The sequence below is a fragment of the Lonchura striata genome, chromosome 14, assembly GCF_046129695.1.
Source record: "Lonchura striata isolate bLonStr1 chromosome 14, bLonStr1.mat, whole genome shotgun sequence".
NCBI classification, from domain to species: domain Eukaryota; kingdom Metazoa; phylum Chordata; class Aves; order Passeriformes; family Estrildidae; genus Lonchura; species Lonchura striata.
The window spans coordinates 15708808-15723567 of NC_134616.1; the positions used below are offsets into that span (position 1 = coordinate 15708808).

Below are 14760 nucleotides of genomic sequence, written 5' to 3' on the forward strand. Positions count from 1 at the left end.
TGTGGGAGGGCAGTGCCCAGGGGACTGACCAGGGCCCATCAGAACAGTGGCAGCTTTTTGCTGCACCAGTATTTGCTGCAAGATCAAGCAAGGCCAAAGTTGGTAAAACCAGCTGTTAACCAGCTAATCAAAATTCACAGGAAAAAAAGGCCAATATGTTTTTGTTTGGTTGTTTTTTTTTTTTTCCCAGAAAACAGCCAGAAATTAAAATAAAACCAATTTAATCAGACATTTAATCAGATTATAGGAGCACACTGAGGTTAAGGCTCATTGTGCCTGAGGTTGTGGCTTCCCCTGGATCCCTGGCAGTGTCCAGGGCCAGGCTGGAGGGGGATTGGAGCAACCTGGGATAGTGGAAAGTGTCCCTGGGGGTGGAATGGGGTGAGCTTTAAGGTCCCTGCCACCCCAAACCATCCTGGGATTCCATAATTCTGTGACTGAGGCACATCCGATCCTTCTGAAATTTGAAACACCAGAACTCCCAGGGATCCAGGAATTCACACAGGGCAAAATTCCAGCTCTAACCTAAACCCCTCATTTAAAACCAAACCAGAACTGAAGTGCTTAGAAAGATTAGAGGGCAAAGAACATTTAATATACAAGTCAGTGGAAATAGCTTGGGGACAGTTGCTTTGTATCCATTTCCTTGTGGAAAAGAGGTTTTTTCATGGACTAAGTGGTCAGAGCACCAAAAATCCCCATGACCAGCACTGGCAGGGCAGGGAGGAGGAGCTTGGTGCTGCAGGATCTCCCCAGCACTGCAGACCTGGTGGGAAGGGAGCTGTGGTAAAACAGTGCTGGGGCTGCTGTCAGGCAGCTGCAAAGATCTCTGCCCCTAAAATGAAATCATTAACATCCTGTTTGTGCTGAGAGTGGGATCTGCCCTCTCAGACATGGGACACAAAGCTGCAAAGTCATCTCTGTGTGATTCATTTGGGTTCTTTTGGAACAGAAATAAATCCTGCATGGACAAAGGAACACATTCCTTATGGGCTCCTTCTGCTGCCTCAGGGAGAGGACAAACCATGCCCTGATCATAGAGGGAAAACCAGAAGAGCTGCAATGATTTAAGAGACGGTGGCAGAAGTCCTTTTTGGCATGGGGCTCTTCTGTGGAGAGCAAAGCCAAAACACAGAGGGGAGGCAGCCACAGGAAGTGTTTGTGACCCAGCTTGCAGCTCTGGGAAGGGATGGCTGCTGTCACCAGAGCAACAAAACACGGGGCAGGGGTGGAGGGAGCAGAGCAGGAATGCTGGTGTGCCTGCTCGGGAGTGAAGAGGGCACAGCAGGGTGTGCATTCACAGCCCAGAGAGTTCAGCAGCTGTCTCCAAACAAGAGGTCACATCCAAGAAACAAACTGCCAGCACAGCTCCCACACTGTGAGGAGGAGGAGGAGCAGAGATCTCAGGAAAAGTCCTCTTTCCTGGGAACTGGTGATGTTTGCTCCATATTAAGTATCAGGAATGGTGGCAGTCAGGTGGGAGAGGCTCCAGGCAGGGCTGTCAGGCCCTGGCCCGGCGCAGGCCGGGGTAGCTCTGCACAGTCCTGGCAATGGCCTCGTCCAGGCTGACCACGGGCCTGTAGCCCATGGCCCTCTTGGCCCTCTCACAGCTGTAGTAGTGGAAGGTCCCAGCCAGGGCCACCCTCATGGGTGTGAAGGTGGCTTTGATGGTCACCAGGGGCCTGAGCAGGGCCAGCAGCAGGGACAGCAGCAGGGCCAGGTAATAGGCCAGCCAGTAGGGAATGTGGTACTTGGGAGGGTCGTAGTCCAGGCCGGTCAGGATCCGGGACATGAACGTCCAGAAGGGAATTGGTTCATCGTTGGTGATGTGAAAGGCCTGGAAGAGAGGGAGAGAAGCCAGGGCTTAAAATCATGGTGGATTTCCCAGGTTTGGCTCTGTGCTGGCCCCTCTCCTGCTCATGCTGAGGACATGAACCCCCTGACCTAGGCCACAGCACATTGACCTGATAAACTGCTTTGCATTGCCCACCTCTGTGTGAAGAGGGGGGAATCCGTGCTTTTCCCCTACTTCCAACACTCCAGAGGCCAAGATTCCTCATAAATGTCAACCCAACTGGCTGCCACAGCACAGAGCAGACAGGTTAAAACACCCCAGTGTGCCCAGAGCATGGCAGGACCAGGAAAAGCTGGAAAAGCTCCTCCTGTTCTGAACTGTGTCCCAAAAGCTGCTGTGTTTCCACGGGTGCCTCCTGGCTGCCCCCAGTTCTGCTTGGCTTGCCCTTCACAAGGAGTTTTGGAGCTGGAAATTCCAGGATATCCATCCAGCTTAGCCCTGGTGAGCTGACATTGTGAGCACACAATGCTCACCACAGGTGGAAAACTTGGAGCTGCCGGCCTAGAGGATGGATGCCCGTGACCCTCAGGAGTCAGCATGGATCCTGCAGCAGAGGGTGGGGATCCCTTCCCTCCCCTCCTTCCTCACCTTTCCACACAGGGGAGAGCCTTTGTGCAGCTTTTCTGCAGCCAGGATGTGCCCATGCACCACGTTCTCCACGTAGGTAAAATCCACCAAGTTCTTTCCATCCCTGCACACAGAAAAGGAATTTAGCCCCAGGGCAAGCTGGGCTGAGAATCTGCTTGTGGCAGAAGGAAGGACTTCCACCAGGATAAATTCATCCCAAATTTCCCCTTCCCCCACTCTCTGGTGCTGCAATTTCAGGCCATACTTTTAGTATTTCACATTTAATAGGAGTTTTAATTGCCAGAACCTCAAATACCACAAGTGGTATAAATTAACTGCAAGTAATCTGAGCTGCCTCATATTAATGGCATAGCTCTTTAACAGCTGAAGCCATGCCAGCTTTCCTCATGGATATTCCTCTGGCATTATGAACACTCACCATGGCAGGAAGTGAGCCCCTAAGAAAGGATTTTTAAGGGAAAAAAAAATTGGAAAGTGAAAAATAAAAGAAACAACACAACTGATTTCCTTTTGCTCCATTCCAAAAGGGCTTTGTAGATCCAGCATCGACTTTGCCCAGTGCCTGGGCCTTGCTCACCCAATGATGAACTTCATTTTGCCACTCCGAGCTGCCTGGATGAGGATGGGAACCAGCTGAGGGTCTCTGGGACCAAATATTCCGTGGGGACGGATTGCAGTGGTGAAGAAATTGTTGTCTGGGTCGTTTGCACTGAGCACCTCCTGTAAGAGGAGAAGAAAATCAAGAAGGAAAACAGAGCTCAGCAATGCAACCCACTGTGGAGTCTTAACTTCTTTTCTGCCAAGGCTGGGATTAAATGTCTGAGATAGTATTTCTTGTTGGGACTCAGATGTTTATTAGTTTTTATCTGTGTTACAGTCTCACAAACCCTGAGTTCTACAGCACTTCACTCTAACAAACTGCAAATGGAGCCCTGTCTCTCTCCCTACAAGGCCTTTTAAGGCTAAACTCTCCAACTAAGAAATGACATGTAAATAATTTTTAGTTTTAACCCAATAACCAACCACCTATGGCCTGCAATGCAGACTTTTTTATCCAATTACACAAAACCACCCATGGAGAAGAAGGTGAAGAAGAAGGACCAGACTCCACACTGAAACCTCCATCTTAGCTCTATATATTTTAAGACCTTTAACTCTAAGTTTTCCACCCTGTGATATCACACACTTCTACCCAAACTCCAAACCCACAATCCCAGTTCTGTCATTCCATTTTGGAAGCTTCTCCATGGTCCCAGGTCAGTGCAGTGTTCTCCTGGGGGTCAGTGCCTGGCAGCACAGAGAATCTGAAATTCTCAGGAACCAGGCTCCAACATCCCATGATCATCACTGAAGGGGCTGGGGGCTCCCCATGTCTTTGGGAAGGAACCAGTGGAAGAATTATTATCCCCTCCTGTTTTCCAAGTGATCCTTCCTTTGTTCCCACCTCTTTTCCCAGTTCTTGACAAGAAAACCAGACAAAACCTGGTTTTTATGGTTGAGCACTAATGAATTGACAAAGGAAGGGAAGGCTTTGCTGTTTTCTTTGAACACCCCAGAAGCCAGAGGAGCTTTCCAAGCTCCTTCACTCCATGACCTCTGTGCATGAGCTGGAGCAGAGGACACTCAGAATTCCATTTCTGTCCCTCCCAGCAGCTGTACACACCCCAGCCCTCCTGGGTCAGCCTCAGGAGGGAGTGATCCCATCTCCCTGGAGCTCCAGCAGCACATTCAGCAGCTCTGGAGCAGATTTCATCCTCCTGGAAGTTCCTAAATGTGTTTCCATTTCCACCAGCTGCTGGAATTTCTATGGAGGCACAGAAAAATCTTTTCAGCTCCCCCAAAACAAAGCCATAATCACCAGCACTGGGGCTACCCCTGATTGCTGCTCCTCAGCTTCCCCTTTATCAGTTACTGCAAAGTGCTGGGGAAGAAACAGATGTTTGCACAATTAAAATTAATTAAGCACTTGTGGAGGAAATTCCTTCCAGCCTCTCACACTATCAGCATGGAAAGGACTCTTAATTCTTCTGGCACAAAAAGCACAGATTCTTCCCACAGCTGAAATGCAAGCCATGGGAAAAGGATCCAAAAAAGATCTGTTACCTTTGATTGAAAACATTGTTTTCCCATATTTAAACCACAGATGCTGCAGCAGTAAGAACATGAGAAGAGCAGATACTGGTGCTGTGCAAGTGTCCAAAGCACTGAACTCTCAGATGTTTGGAGATCTTCTTTTAACATTAATATGTTCAGTAATGGCCTGTGCCCCTTAGCTCAGGCCACATTCCCACCTCCTCTCCTCCTGACTCAGTGCCTTTTTTCACATTCCCAACTCTAAATTCAGGCTGCAAGTCAGGAAAAGCAGCAGAGAGGACAAAAACCTCCCTTGACTGCTGTTAAACCAAAGGTGTGGCAGGTGAGAAGTGGGATTATCCCTTTGCTCTGCCATGGCAGTGACACCTCTGGCACTTCTGGGACCACCTCTGCAGTGTCACACAGCATTTAATGCAGCCTCTGTGGCAATTCATGCCACAGCTTGATTTTATTCTCTTCTTATAAGTCAATACATCAAAAAACAACAATTTAACCATTGGCAAATACCTTCTCCTGCAGGATCTTGGTCTCTGTGTAGTAATCAATAGGTTTTTGTGCATAGGGGAGATCTTCTGAGCCATTTTTTATGTCTGTGCCCTCAAAAACTACACTGGCACTGCTGGTTAACACCAATTTCTGCAGGAGATAGGGGAGAAAAGAGTTGTTTAAAGCCTAAAATAAAAGGCTGAGTAAAGATAATAATGATAATAATATTTAACCAACTGATCCTACAGAAAATAACCTAACAGAAAATTAATAGAAACTGCAGGTAAGAGAAGTCCCCCTTTTTAATTATTCTGTCCTATCATTTAGTGCTACCTAAAGGAAATTAAAACATTCCAACAAACCCCCAAAGCAGTCAATCCAGGGGAAACATCTCCAGGAAAATCAGAGGCTTGGAACACTTAACACACACCCAGTGTTTTAAAGACAGATTTGCTCGTCTTAGCAGTAACAGATCACAGTGGATTAAAAAAAACCCAAAAAACAACAACAACAACAAAAAACAACCTTGGATGTTTTTGTTTGTTTGGTGATTTAAATTAAATAAATGAAATTAAATGAATGTAAGTAATACATTTAAAAGAAATGAAATAAATTAATTTAAATGAAACCTTAGGGGATATCAAAGTAATTTAAGGAGAAAATTCAGTCTCCAATTCCAGGCTGGCTTCCTCAGGCTCTTTCTTTTGTGGGCATTCTAAACCAAATGGCACTGAGATTTTGGCACAAGTGTGTTCCTCCTCATTCCATGGTGAGGAACTCAGGGAGGGAATCAATGCCATGAATATTCCCACTGCTGGAAAAGCCATCTCTGGGGCTGTCCCCTTAGGAGAGCAGGAAAGAAGCCACCTGTGAGGTGGTGTTCTCCCAGGGTGGACAGATTTTACTGGATGCTTTTCCATTCCAATCACAATGTGGTTTTCTGTGGCAAGCAGGGATTGAGCTTACACTAAGCAGGAGACCCACAGAGTTTCTCTTCCACTGGTTTTCACGGACCAAGTGGGAATTCAGTATCACAGAGCCCTTTGTCCCCCTCTCAGACAAGGCTGACACTGGCCTGTGCTGCCAGTGGTACAAAGTCCCACAGAGTTTCTCTTCCACTGTTTTTCACGGACCAAGTGGGAATTCAGTATCACAGAGCCCTTTGTCCCCCTCTCAGACAAGGCTGACACTGGCCTGTGCTGCCAGTGGTACAAAGTCCATCAGCCCCTCCTGGTCTCCAGGGCTTTTCCAGCTTTACCTGCACTCCAGCTTCTCTGCAGGCTTCAATGACTGCCTTGGTTCCCATAAAATTCACCTTGTAGAACAGTTCCCTGTTGTCACTGGAAGGGGCTGGTGAGGCACAGTGGAACACCACAGACACTCCTTGCAGGGCTGGCAGCAGAGCCTGCAGGAAACCAGGGGGAGAAGGGAATGGAACAACAGCCATGGCAGGTATCAGGAAAAAATAACAGCAGGGAAATAAAGCAGCTCTTTTTTCATGGGAACAGCTGCATTTCAAGTCATGTTCCCTCCATAAAGGTGGGCACCAGGAATGGGATTAGCAACCAGGATCTCCACAATGTCCTGTCCTCAGCACACAGCACATCCTGTCTTCCCCCCAGAGAAATCCTGGGAGCTTCCCCAGAGCTGGAGGCCCTCCAGGCTGTGCTCCCTGCAATCCCCAGGTGCAGGTACCAGGCTCAGGACTACCTGGAGGTGAGACACTGAGGAAGCAGCAAGTTTAAAGCTCCCCATGGCACTGGCTGAGTGCAGGTGACTGTCCCAAAGTCAACTCCCACATGGCTCACACAAGCCTTGGCCAAGGCTTCCACTCATCCCACCCTGACTGTTGGGAATATGAGTCGTGCCATTCTCAGGGAGCTGAGAAGAGCTGGGAGAGCCTCCTACAATTAGCCCAGGGGCTATAATTACCCTATAAATCTCAGCTAACAGTAATGCAAAGCACCAGGCACAAAGCAGTCCTGCTCTCTTCAGCTCTCAGCAGAATCCAGACATCAGACACCGGCTCTGTTTCCTTCAGAGGTTTCCAAGGAAAAGTGCAAGGCAAAGTGCAAGGCCTGCATTTGCCATTGTTAATTTGCAGCCAGTCCTTCCTCACCTCCTTGTCACACAGGTCTCCCAGGAAGAAGGTCACCTGCTCACTCTCAAAGCTCTGCTGGATGTCGAAGACGTTGACACTGTAGCCCTTGGCCAGCAGCTGCTCCACCATGTGCCGCCCCAGGAACCCCGAGCCCCCGATCACGGTGCAGCTCCTGCCAGCCTGCAGGGACAGGACAGGACAGGGAGAACCTCCCTAGCACACACAGCACACTGGCCTGAGCTTCCCTGGGGCTCAGTGAGCTGGAATTCTGCTCAGCAGCTCCACCAGAGGGATCTGAACTGGGACATCAATGCTCTGTGCAGTCCCAGGGAGGTATGAGTGCAGACACTGTGATTTTGGGATTTTGGAAGGACTCTGCCTCACGCTCACAACCAAGAGGCTGAGGAAGGAGGGAAGGAAAAGAAGATTGGCCCCCATGAACTCTGCTTGGATAGCAAAGCAGAATTTGAAGGGAGCCTGCATGGAAGATGGAGAGAGATGATTTACAGGAGCACTGAGAGGCAGGACTCAGGGAAAGGCTTCCAGTGCCAGAGGGCAGGGATGGATGGGATATTGGGATACTGGGCAGGAATTATCCCCTGGGAGGGTGCGCAGGCCCTGGCACAGGTGCCCAGAGCAGCTGGGGCTGCCCCATGATCCCTGGCAGTGCCCAGGGCCAGGCTGGAGCAGCCTGGGGCAGTGGGAGGTGTCCCTGTCTCTGCAGGGGTGGCACTGGATGAGATTTAAGGTCCCTCCGAACCCAGAGCAGTTTGGGACTCTGGGATGATTCTGTGATTTGCTTCAGCCTCCTGCCAAAGCTGACTCAAACATTAAAACCATCACCGTTATCAGAAGCTGTGACACTCACAGCCAAGAAAGCAACCAGGTAAAGGCAGGGGCTGTCCTTTAGAGCCATTAGTTCTTCCTTTCTTTTTCTTTAAGCTTTGTAAATCATTGATTGGTGTCACTAATTGACAGAGTTCAGTCTGGCCACTCGTCTGACTGGACTGAGACCAATGACCTTACTGCCACCACAGAACATCCAGGCCCTGAGTCTGAGGGATCCTATTTTCTATAGGATCAGTTGAGGGAGTTACACAAAGAATGCTCTGTGCTGCTGGAAAGAGTTTTCCTCCTGGTTGTAACACAACCCCCCCTCAGCAGAGAGCTCTCACACAAAGACAATGATTGTTCACAACTCTCTGAAGGCCACATCCTCAAACAAAGGTTCTGTGCCAAGTGTTGGGTGATCCACAAGAGAAATGTGAGGAATTCCCTGAGTTATATCAAAGCTGAAGCAGTTATTTGGGATGGGCCATGCAAAGGACAGTCTGATCAGGGTCTGGAGCTCCTGTGAGGAGCAGCTGGGAAAGGGGTTCAGCCTGGAAAAAAGGAGGCTCAGGGGGCCCTTCTGGCTCTGCACAGCTCCTGACAGGAGGGGAGGGTCTTGGCAAACACACTTCCCTCTCAGGATTTTCAAAGAGGTGCACAGAGAGAAATGAAAGAGAAAACAATTTCTATTTCTGCTCCTTGTTTTTCCTATGTGGAATGTGTTTGGAGAATTGTTTACCTGAAGTGAATGCTTGATTGGAATCTGGTGAGGATTGTTTGAGCCTGATGGCCAATCCAACCCACCTGGGGCTGGATTCTCAGAGAGGGTCATGAGTTGTGTTAGAGTCAGAGAAAGTAGTATGTAGTTTTAGTATCCTCCTTTTATATAGTATATTAATGTATTTTAGCATAGTTATAATAAGGAAATAATTCAGCCTTCTGAATTGAGTCAGACATTTGGGTTCACCTGCATTTACTATAAGGGCCGGGCTCTGCTCCAGGGAACAGGGACAGGAGGAGAGGGAACGGCCCCAGGCTGGGCCAGGGGAGAGGCAGAGTGGAGAGTGGGGAAATTCCTTCACTCCAAGAGAGGCCAAACCCTGGAAGGGGCTGCCCAGGGAGGTTTGGAGTCCCCAGCCCTGGAGGTGTTCAGCCAACAAGCAGGTGTGGCATTCTGGGATATGCTTTGGAGAAGATGAGGGGATTCAATCAGAGGGGGAATGGCTGCTGAGGAGCCAGAAACTGTTTCAGCCTCTCCTCAAAGGCAGCCACTCCCTTCCACTGACATTTTCCTTTTCCCTGCACTCTTTCCCATTAGGTCCCTTCCACCCCACACTGTTCTGCCATTCCCCGATTGCCCTGCACTCTCCAGGAACCAAGAGCACCCAAACTGCTCTGAGATGTGCTTGAAGTAAAGTTTTACTGCAGCAGAATGCTGCCCTCTGCCTCTGAGCTCCAGAGCACTGCAGAGGCTCCAAAGGAATCCCAGAATCCCAGACTGGTTTGGGTTGGGAGGGATTTTAAAGCTCATCTTATTCCACCTCTGCCATGGGCAGGGACACCTTCCACTGTCCCACATTGCTCCAAGCCACATCCAACCTGGCCTTGGACACTGCCAGGGGATCCACAATTATATATAATTTGATTATAAACTTTCTATAATTTGATATTGCACAGCATAATATTTATGGCAAGCCAAGCTAAACGTCTATATTGATTTTAAGGTATCAATTCAACCTATCCAAATTATACCTTGGAAAATCATGTTTTCTCCTCAGAATTACCACTAATGCAGGATCAGCCTCATGCCTTCCCTAGTGATGTGCAGAATGTTTATGGATTTGCTTCTGCAATACAAAACTTCCCCAAGCACTATTTGAGGCCCCAACTCACCGATCTGAGGCGTGTGGCCATGGCTTGGGTAAGGCACTGTCCACCAGAATCCTTGAAAAAAGGGAGAATATTCTTTTATTTCCAATAAAATAACACATTTCTAGTTACAGAAATCAAGCTTTGAAGCCACTATGCTGAAGAAGGATGAAGAGAGGGAGTTCATTCTCCCTGTTCTTCTAAACTAGATCACCAACTACAGGTGCTGGGCTGGCTCTTTGGCACTGATTTTTCTGAAACCCCTTTGAAATTCCAAGGAAAAAGCCAAGAAGAGGCGGGATCCGTGCCTGCCCACCTGCAGCACCGAGCTGCTTTAAAGCAGGGGCACAGAGCAATCGCCCTCCACCTGTTCCCTCTTCCACCCCCTGCCCCCCAGCACCTCATCCCTCTCCAAAATGCACTTTACACGCTGCTGCATCTCCAGTTCCCCTCAGATTTTTCAGCCCCGTCGCAGAGCCGCCCATCCTTCCCCACTCGGCCTTCAGGACCTCACCCACAGTCCCCGGGACCCTCCCCACGGCCCCGGGACCTGCTCCCGGCACAGCTCCCAGCTCCTTCCCCGTTCCCACAGGGCCTGTCCCACAGCCCAGCCCGCTCTCAGCACCTTTCCCGCTCCCCCAGAGCTTGTCCCAGAGCTCAGCCCGCCGTTCCCAGCACCTTTCCCGGTGCCTCCCGGTCCCTCTCTCGCCACCGCCGCCCTCAGGGAGCTCCGGCCACGCCCAGGCCCCGCCCCTACCTGCTCTCCGCCAATCAGCGCCGCGCTTTAGCACAGACCACGCCCCCCTCACCCTGTTCCCGCCTCTTTCCCTGGGGCGAGCATCGCGCCAGTCCGCTTCCGCTCGCTGATTGGTCTATCCCCTCCTCACTCCGGCCAATCGCGTTGAAGGAAGGAGGAGATTTCCCCCACGCGCTCATTCAGCTTTATCTCCGCCATCACGCCAGCCAATGGGAGCGCGCGTTGCCATAGCAGCAGCGTGGGGGCGACAGCCAATGGGAGGGCACGATATTGCGGCTGGCCGGCCGTAACCGGAGGGATGGTGAGGGCGGGGAGCGGCCGGGGGCGAGAAGGGGCTGGGAGGGCACTGAGGAGACTCGGGAGCTGGCAGGGGGCTCCGGAACTGTGATGGGGGCTCAGGGGCCGTGGTGGGGCTCAGAGGCTGTGATGGGAGCTCAGGGGCAGTGAGGGGGCTCAGGGGCACTGAGGGAGGCTCAGGGTCTGTAATGGGGACTCGGGCTGTGATGGAGTTCAGGGGCAGTGAGGGGGCTCAGGGGCTGTGATGGGGCTCAGGGGCTGGGAGGGGGGCTTGAGGGCACTGAGGGGGGCTGAGAAGCTGTGGTTTGGGTCAGGAGTTGTGAGGGGGTTCAGGGGCTGTGGTTGGGGCTCAGGGCACTGAGGGGGCTCGGGCAATCATGGGGCTCTGGGCTGTTATGGGGCTCAGGGGTAGTGATGGGGGCTCAGGGGTTCTGAGGGGGCTCAGGGGCTGTGGGGGACTCAGGGACAGTGAAGGTGCTCAGGGCACTGAGGGGGACTCGGGATTTAGGGGCAGTGATGGAGCTCAGGGGCTGTGATGGGGCTCAGGGGCAGTGACAGCGCCGAGTCCCCCAGGTTTCCCGTTCCCCCCCGAGCCGGCCGTGCCTTGCCGAGGCCTGCGGCTTTAAGAAGGCGTCGCTGGGAGCCGCGGCGCAGAGGAAGAAGGGGAGCCCCAGGCTGGAGCTGCCGGAGGAGCAGCAGCGGGAGATCCGCAGCGCCTTCGAGCTCTTCGATGCCGACGGCAGCGGCAGCATCGATGTCAAGGAGCTGAAGGTCGGGCTTTTCCTGCGGCTGCAATCGCCGAGGCTATAAGGGAACAGGGCCATAAATGTTCAAATAACCTCAAAAAGCACAGGAGCTTCGTGGGTTTTCTCCCTCCTCCCTCCAGCAGAAAACCTGGTGGGCAAAAGGCACGGTTTTCTCCTTAATTGCAGCTCTTTCCTGCTCTTACCCAGTGTGTTTAGGGCCGGGCTGCCCAAAATTCATGTATAATGCTGTGCTTTGTATCCCAACTCCTTCTCTGTTCATAAATTATCAAAAAAAGGGGTTGTGCCCATTAAAAAGGTGTGTGGGGGGGTTCCCTTCTTGTTGAGGATTTAATGCTTTGTTATTATTGTTGTTGCTATTATCTGGCCTTTTATCAAAGAAGCAAAATGTTTTCCCAGCAAGATTTTTATCACCAGAATGTAAAATAAACTTATTTAAATTCCCTGTGCTTGACCATTTAAAGATGGTGAGAGTGTCTGTAGGAAATTTCTGGATTAGCTGAAGGACAATTCCAGAACAGGAATGTTTCTATCCCTGTTTTCTGCATCCTGATGAGAGTGCAGAGCAGCCTCACTCTCAGCCTGCCCCTGTTTTCCAGAAGACACAGATTTTTTTACAGGAAGTTCACTTTTTCTCCCTCTCCTGTGGTTTTGGTGATAATTTTGTAGGATTTGTAACTTATTTTGTCCTTCCAGGTAGCCATGAGGGCCCTGGGGTTTGAACCTAAGAAAGAAGAGATCAAGAAAATTATCTCAGACATCGATAAGGAAGGGACAGGAAAAATCAGCTTCAGTGACTTCCTGGCAGCAATGTCACAGAGAATGGTATGGATGTTTCACAGCTCCAAACAAAGGGAATTTCAAGGTGGATGAGGAAACTTTATCTCCTTTTGGGTTTACAGGGATATTAAAGCACTATATATTTTAAACCTAACAATTAGATGTATAAAAGTTGAGGTAATCCCTATCCTGGATTCTCTTTATTTTTCAGGGAAAAGTTAAAATCATGATATCATTAACAGGTTTCTTTAACAACCAGGGGTGAATTTTGTGCTTGAAAAAAGGGAAAAAAGCTTTTCCGACAGATGGAAACCAGCTCAGGCCTGTAAAAAGCTTTTGGAGGGTTGATGTCTGGCATGAAGGTGTTTTCTTTCCTTGAATTCTAATTTATAAGTTAAATCTCTGGTTTGAAAAATCTTTTCAAAATCCCGATGATTAATAGCAGAACACCCTGATAGTGAAATCCCAAATATATGTGGCTGGCAAGGACAGAAAAAAAATCCCTGAAATTCTGGAATTCTGGTTGTGTCTCTTTATCTGAATTTTATGTGTAGTTCCTGCTGACTGGGCTCCTTTATTTATTCCCAAGGGTTTCTCAGTCTATCAAATCTTTTATAACATTATTTTGAGTGTCACCTATAACACAACCACTCCTGTTTTACCTTAAACTTATTCTTTCTTCTTCAAGGCTGAAAAAGATTCCAAGGAGGAGATTCTCAAAGCTTTCAAACTCTTTGATGATGATGAAACTGGAAAAATCTCTTTCCAAAACCTCAAACGTGTGGCCAAAGTGCTGGGGGAGAACGTCACTGATGAGGAGCTGCAGGTTTGGACCTGTGATTTTGGGGTCTTTGTGCTGGAGCTGGGAGGAAAATCCTCTCTGTGCTGGTAGGAAGGGAGGGATTTCTGGAACCTGTGGATTTTGAGGTCGAGGATGGGTTTGAGCCCAAATGGATGTAGGAATGGGATCATCCAGCTGCAGTTTTGTCCAGTAGCAATGATGTGAAAGGAATGACTCTGCTCCAAGCACTTTGTTTCCCCCCAGGACTTCTCCTGTAATATTGCCTGGTCAGATTTCTCTATAAATACACCCAACAAAACAGATTTCAGGAAATACTTTGTCTGTGCTTGAGCCAACACAGCTAAGGAGTGGCTGGAATTCTGCATGAATCCAGTGATTCCCAATAAAGCCCACACCTAAATCCTGACCCCAAATCTCTTGCAGGAGATGATTGATGAGGCAGATCGGGATGGGGATGGGCAAGTGAGCGAGAAGGAATTCCTGAGGATCATGAAGAAGACTGGCCTTTACTGAAGCTCAGTGGATTTATTCCTTGGCACTTGGGTACATTCCTTAGGGAATGAGAGCCTCACTTTTGTAGTGTCTTGAGTTCTTTGGAGGCAGCAGAAAATACAGGTCAGTTCTGTTAGAAGGTTTTGGTGTTGAATATTTTTGTTTAGAAGTTCTAAAGGTATTTGGGAGCAGTTTGCACCACTGTTTTCAGGCAGCAATGTGGTTGCTGGTTATGATGTTTACACTGCTTTAAATACACAAATCACATTTTTGGGACCAAATTCAGATCCTTTTCTGACTAAAAAATGGGTCCAAACTATTCCAGTTGACTCCAAACCAGACAGTGTCAATCTATTGCTCAGTGTAAATCTATTTTGGGTTTATGTCTTGGTTTGGGCCCTACAGTGAACTCTTTCTATGACATATTTGCAGGATCCACCTTTTCAGAACCTGTTTTATGGGATTATTCTATTCCCCCTTCTCTAGGGCATTCTTTAAACTCAAACTAAAATAAACTGCTGCAATTTACCTTGTGTTCAGTTCACATGGCTAAGGAAATTTTTGCAGAAGGATAGTCCCAGTGATGCTGCTGAGGGCTCTGTGCTTGCAGGAACGCTCAGAGGCTGCAGATGGGATTGGATTTCAAATAAAATCTTATTTTAAGCCACCTGAATTGTGGAAAGAGTTTTGATACCCACTTTGCCAAAAAAAAACATGTGGCCAGGCTAGAGATGATCCAAAGCCTGTGAAGTTCCCATGTGAGGAGAGGCTGAGACACCTGAGCTTGCTTAGCCTTGGGAAACTGAGATTTAGGGGAGATCTTGTCACCATGTTTGGTATTTGAAGGGTGGCTACAAGGAGAAGGAAACTCCCTTTTTATGAGGAATCATGGAAAGGACAAGGGATAATCTGTACAGGATACTCCTGGGGCGATTCTGAATGGACACCATAGGACAGTTTTTCCCCATGAGAAAATCAGCTGCTGGAAGTGGTGGGTTCCCTGAGTTTGGGCACTTTGGGATCCATCAGGACAGACTGCTGGGA

General features: G+C 49.2%; 2 protein-coding genes across 3 annotated transcripts; one reads left to right on the forward strand and one right to left on the reverse strand.

Moving 5' to 3' along the window:
• Positions 1-561: 561 nt before the first annotated feature.
• On the reverse strand, positions 562-10571 carry NSDHL (NAD(P) dependent 3-beta-hydroxysteroid dehydrogenase NSDHL). 2 transcript variants are annotated; one of them, XM_021544252.1, is made up of 8 exons: positions 10503-10571; positions 9849-9899; positions 7143-7304; positions 6282-6428; positions 5045-5173; positions 3021-3163; positions 2444-2546; positions 562-1837 (listed from the first exon to the last, which is right to left on the reverse strand). In XM_021544252.1, the coding sequence occupies exons 2-8, from the start codon at positions 9867-9869 to the stop codon at positions 1502-1504; spliced, it is 1041 nt and encodes a 346-aa protein (XP_021399927.1). In that variant the 5' UTR covers positions 9870-9899; positions 10503-10571; the 3' UTR covers positions 562-1501. The 2 variants fall into 2 exon arrangements, with proteins under 2 accessions (XP_021399927.1, XP_021399926.1); XM_021544251.3 differs by having other exon boundaries at positions 10450-10522.
• Positions 10572-10840: 269 nt separating this feature from the next.
• Positions 10841-14389, forward strand: LOC110477980 (centrin-2). The gene is made up of 5 exons (XM_021544254.3): positions 10841-10882; positions 11452-11649; positions 12339-12467; positions 13111-13248; positions 13648-14389. The coding sequence occupies exons 1-5, from the start codon at positions 10880-10882 to the stop codon at positions 13735-13737; spliced, it is 558 nt and encodes a 185-aa protein (XP_021399929.1). The 5' UTR covers positions 10841-10879; the 3' UTR covers positions 13738-14389.
• The last annotated feature ends 371 nt before the right edge of the window (positions 14390-14760 follow it).

Excerpts from the sequence above, each read along its gene's own strand:
- NSDHL (XM_021544252.1), bottom strand. The coding sequence starts at position 9,869 with ATGGCCACACGCCTCAGATCG. Across the intron at positions 5,174-6,281 it reads GCAGAGAAGCTGGAGTGCAG|AAATTGGTGTTAACCAGCAG; the intron begins GTAAAGCTGGAA and ends TATCTCCTGCAG. Across the intron at positions 1,838-2,443 it reads GCTCTCCCCTGTGTGGAAAG|GCCTTTCACATCACCAACGA; the intron begins GTGAGGAAGGAG and ends CCTCTCTTCCAG.
- LOC110477980 (XM_021544254.3), top strand. Across the intron at positions 12,468-13,110 it reads CAGCAATGTCACAGAGAATG|GCTGAAAAAGATTCCAAGGA; the intron begins GTATGGATGTTT and ends TTCTTCTTCAAG. Across the intron at positions 13,249-13,647 it reads TCACTGATGAGGAGCTGCAG|GAGATGATTGATGAGGCAGA; the intron begins GTTTGGACCTGT and ends AATCTCTTGCAG.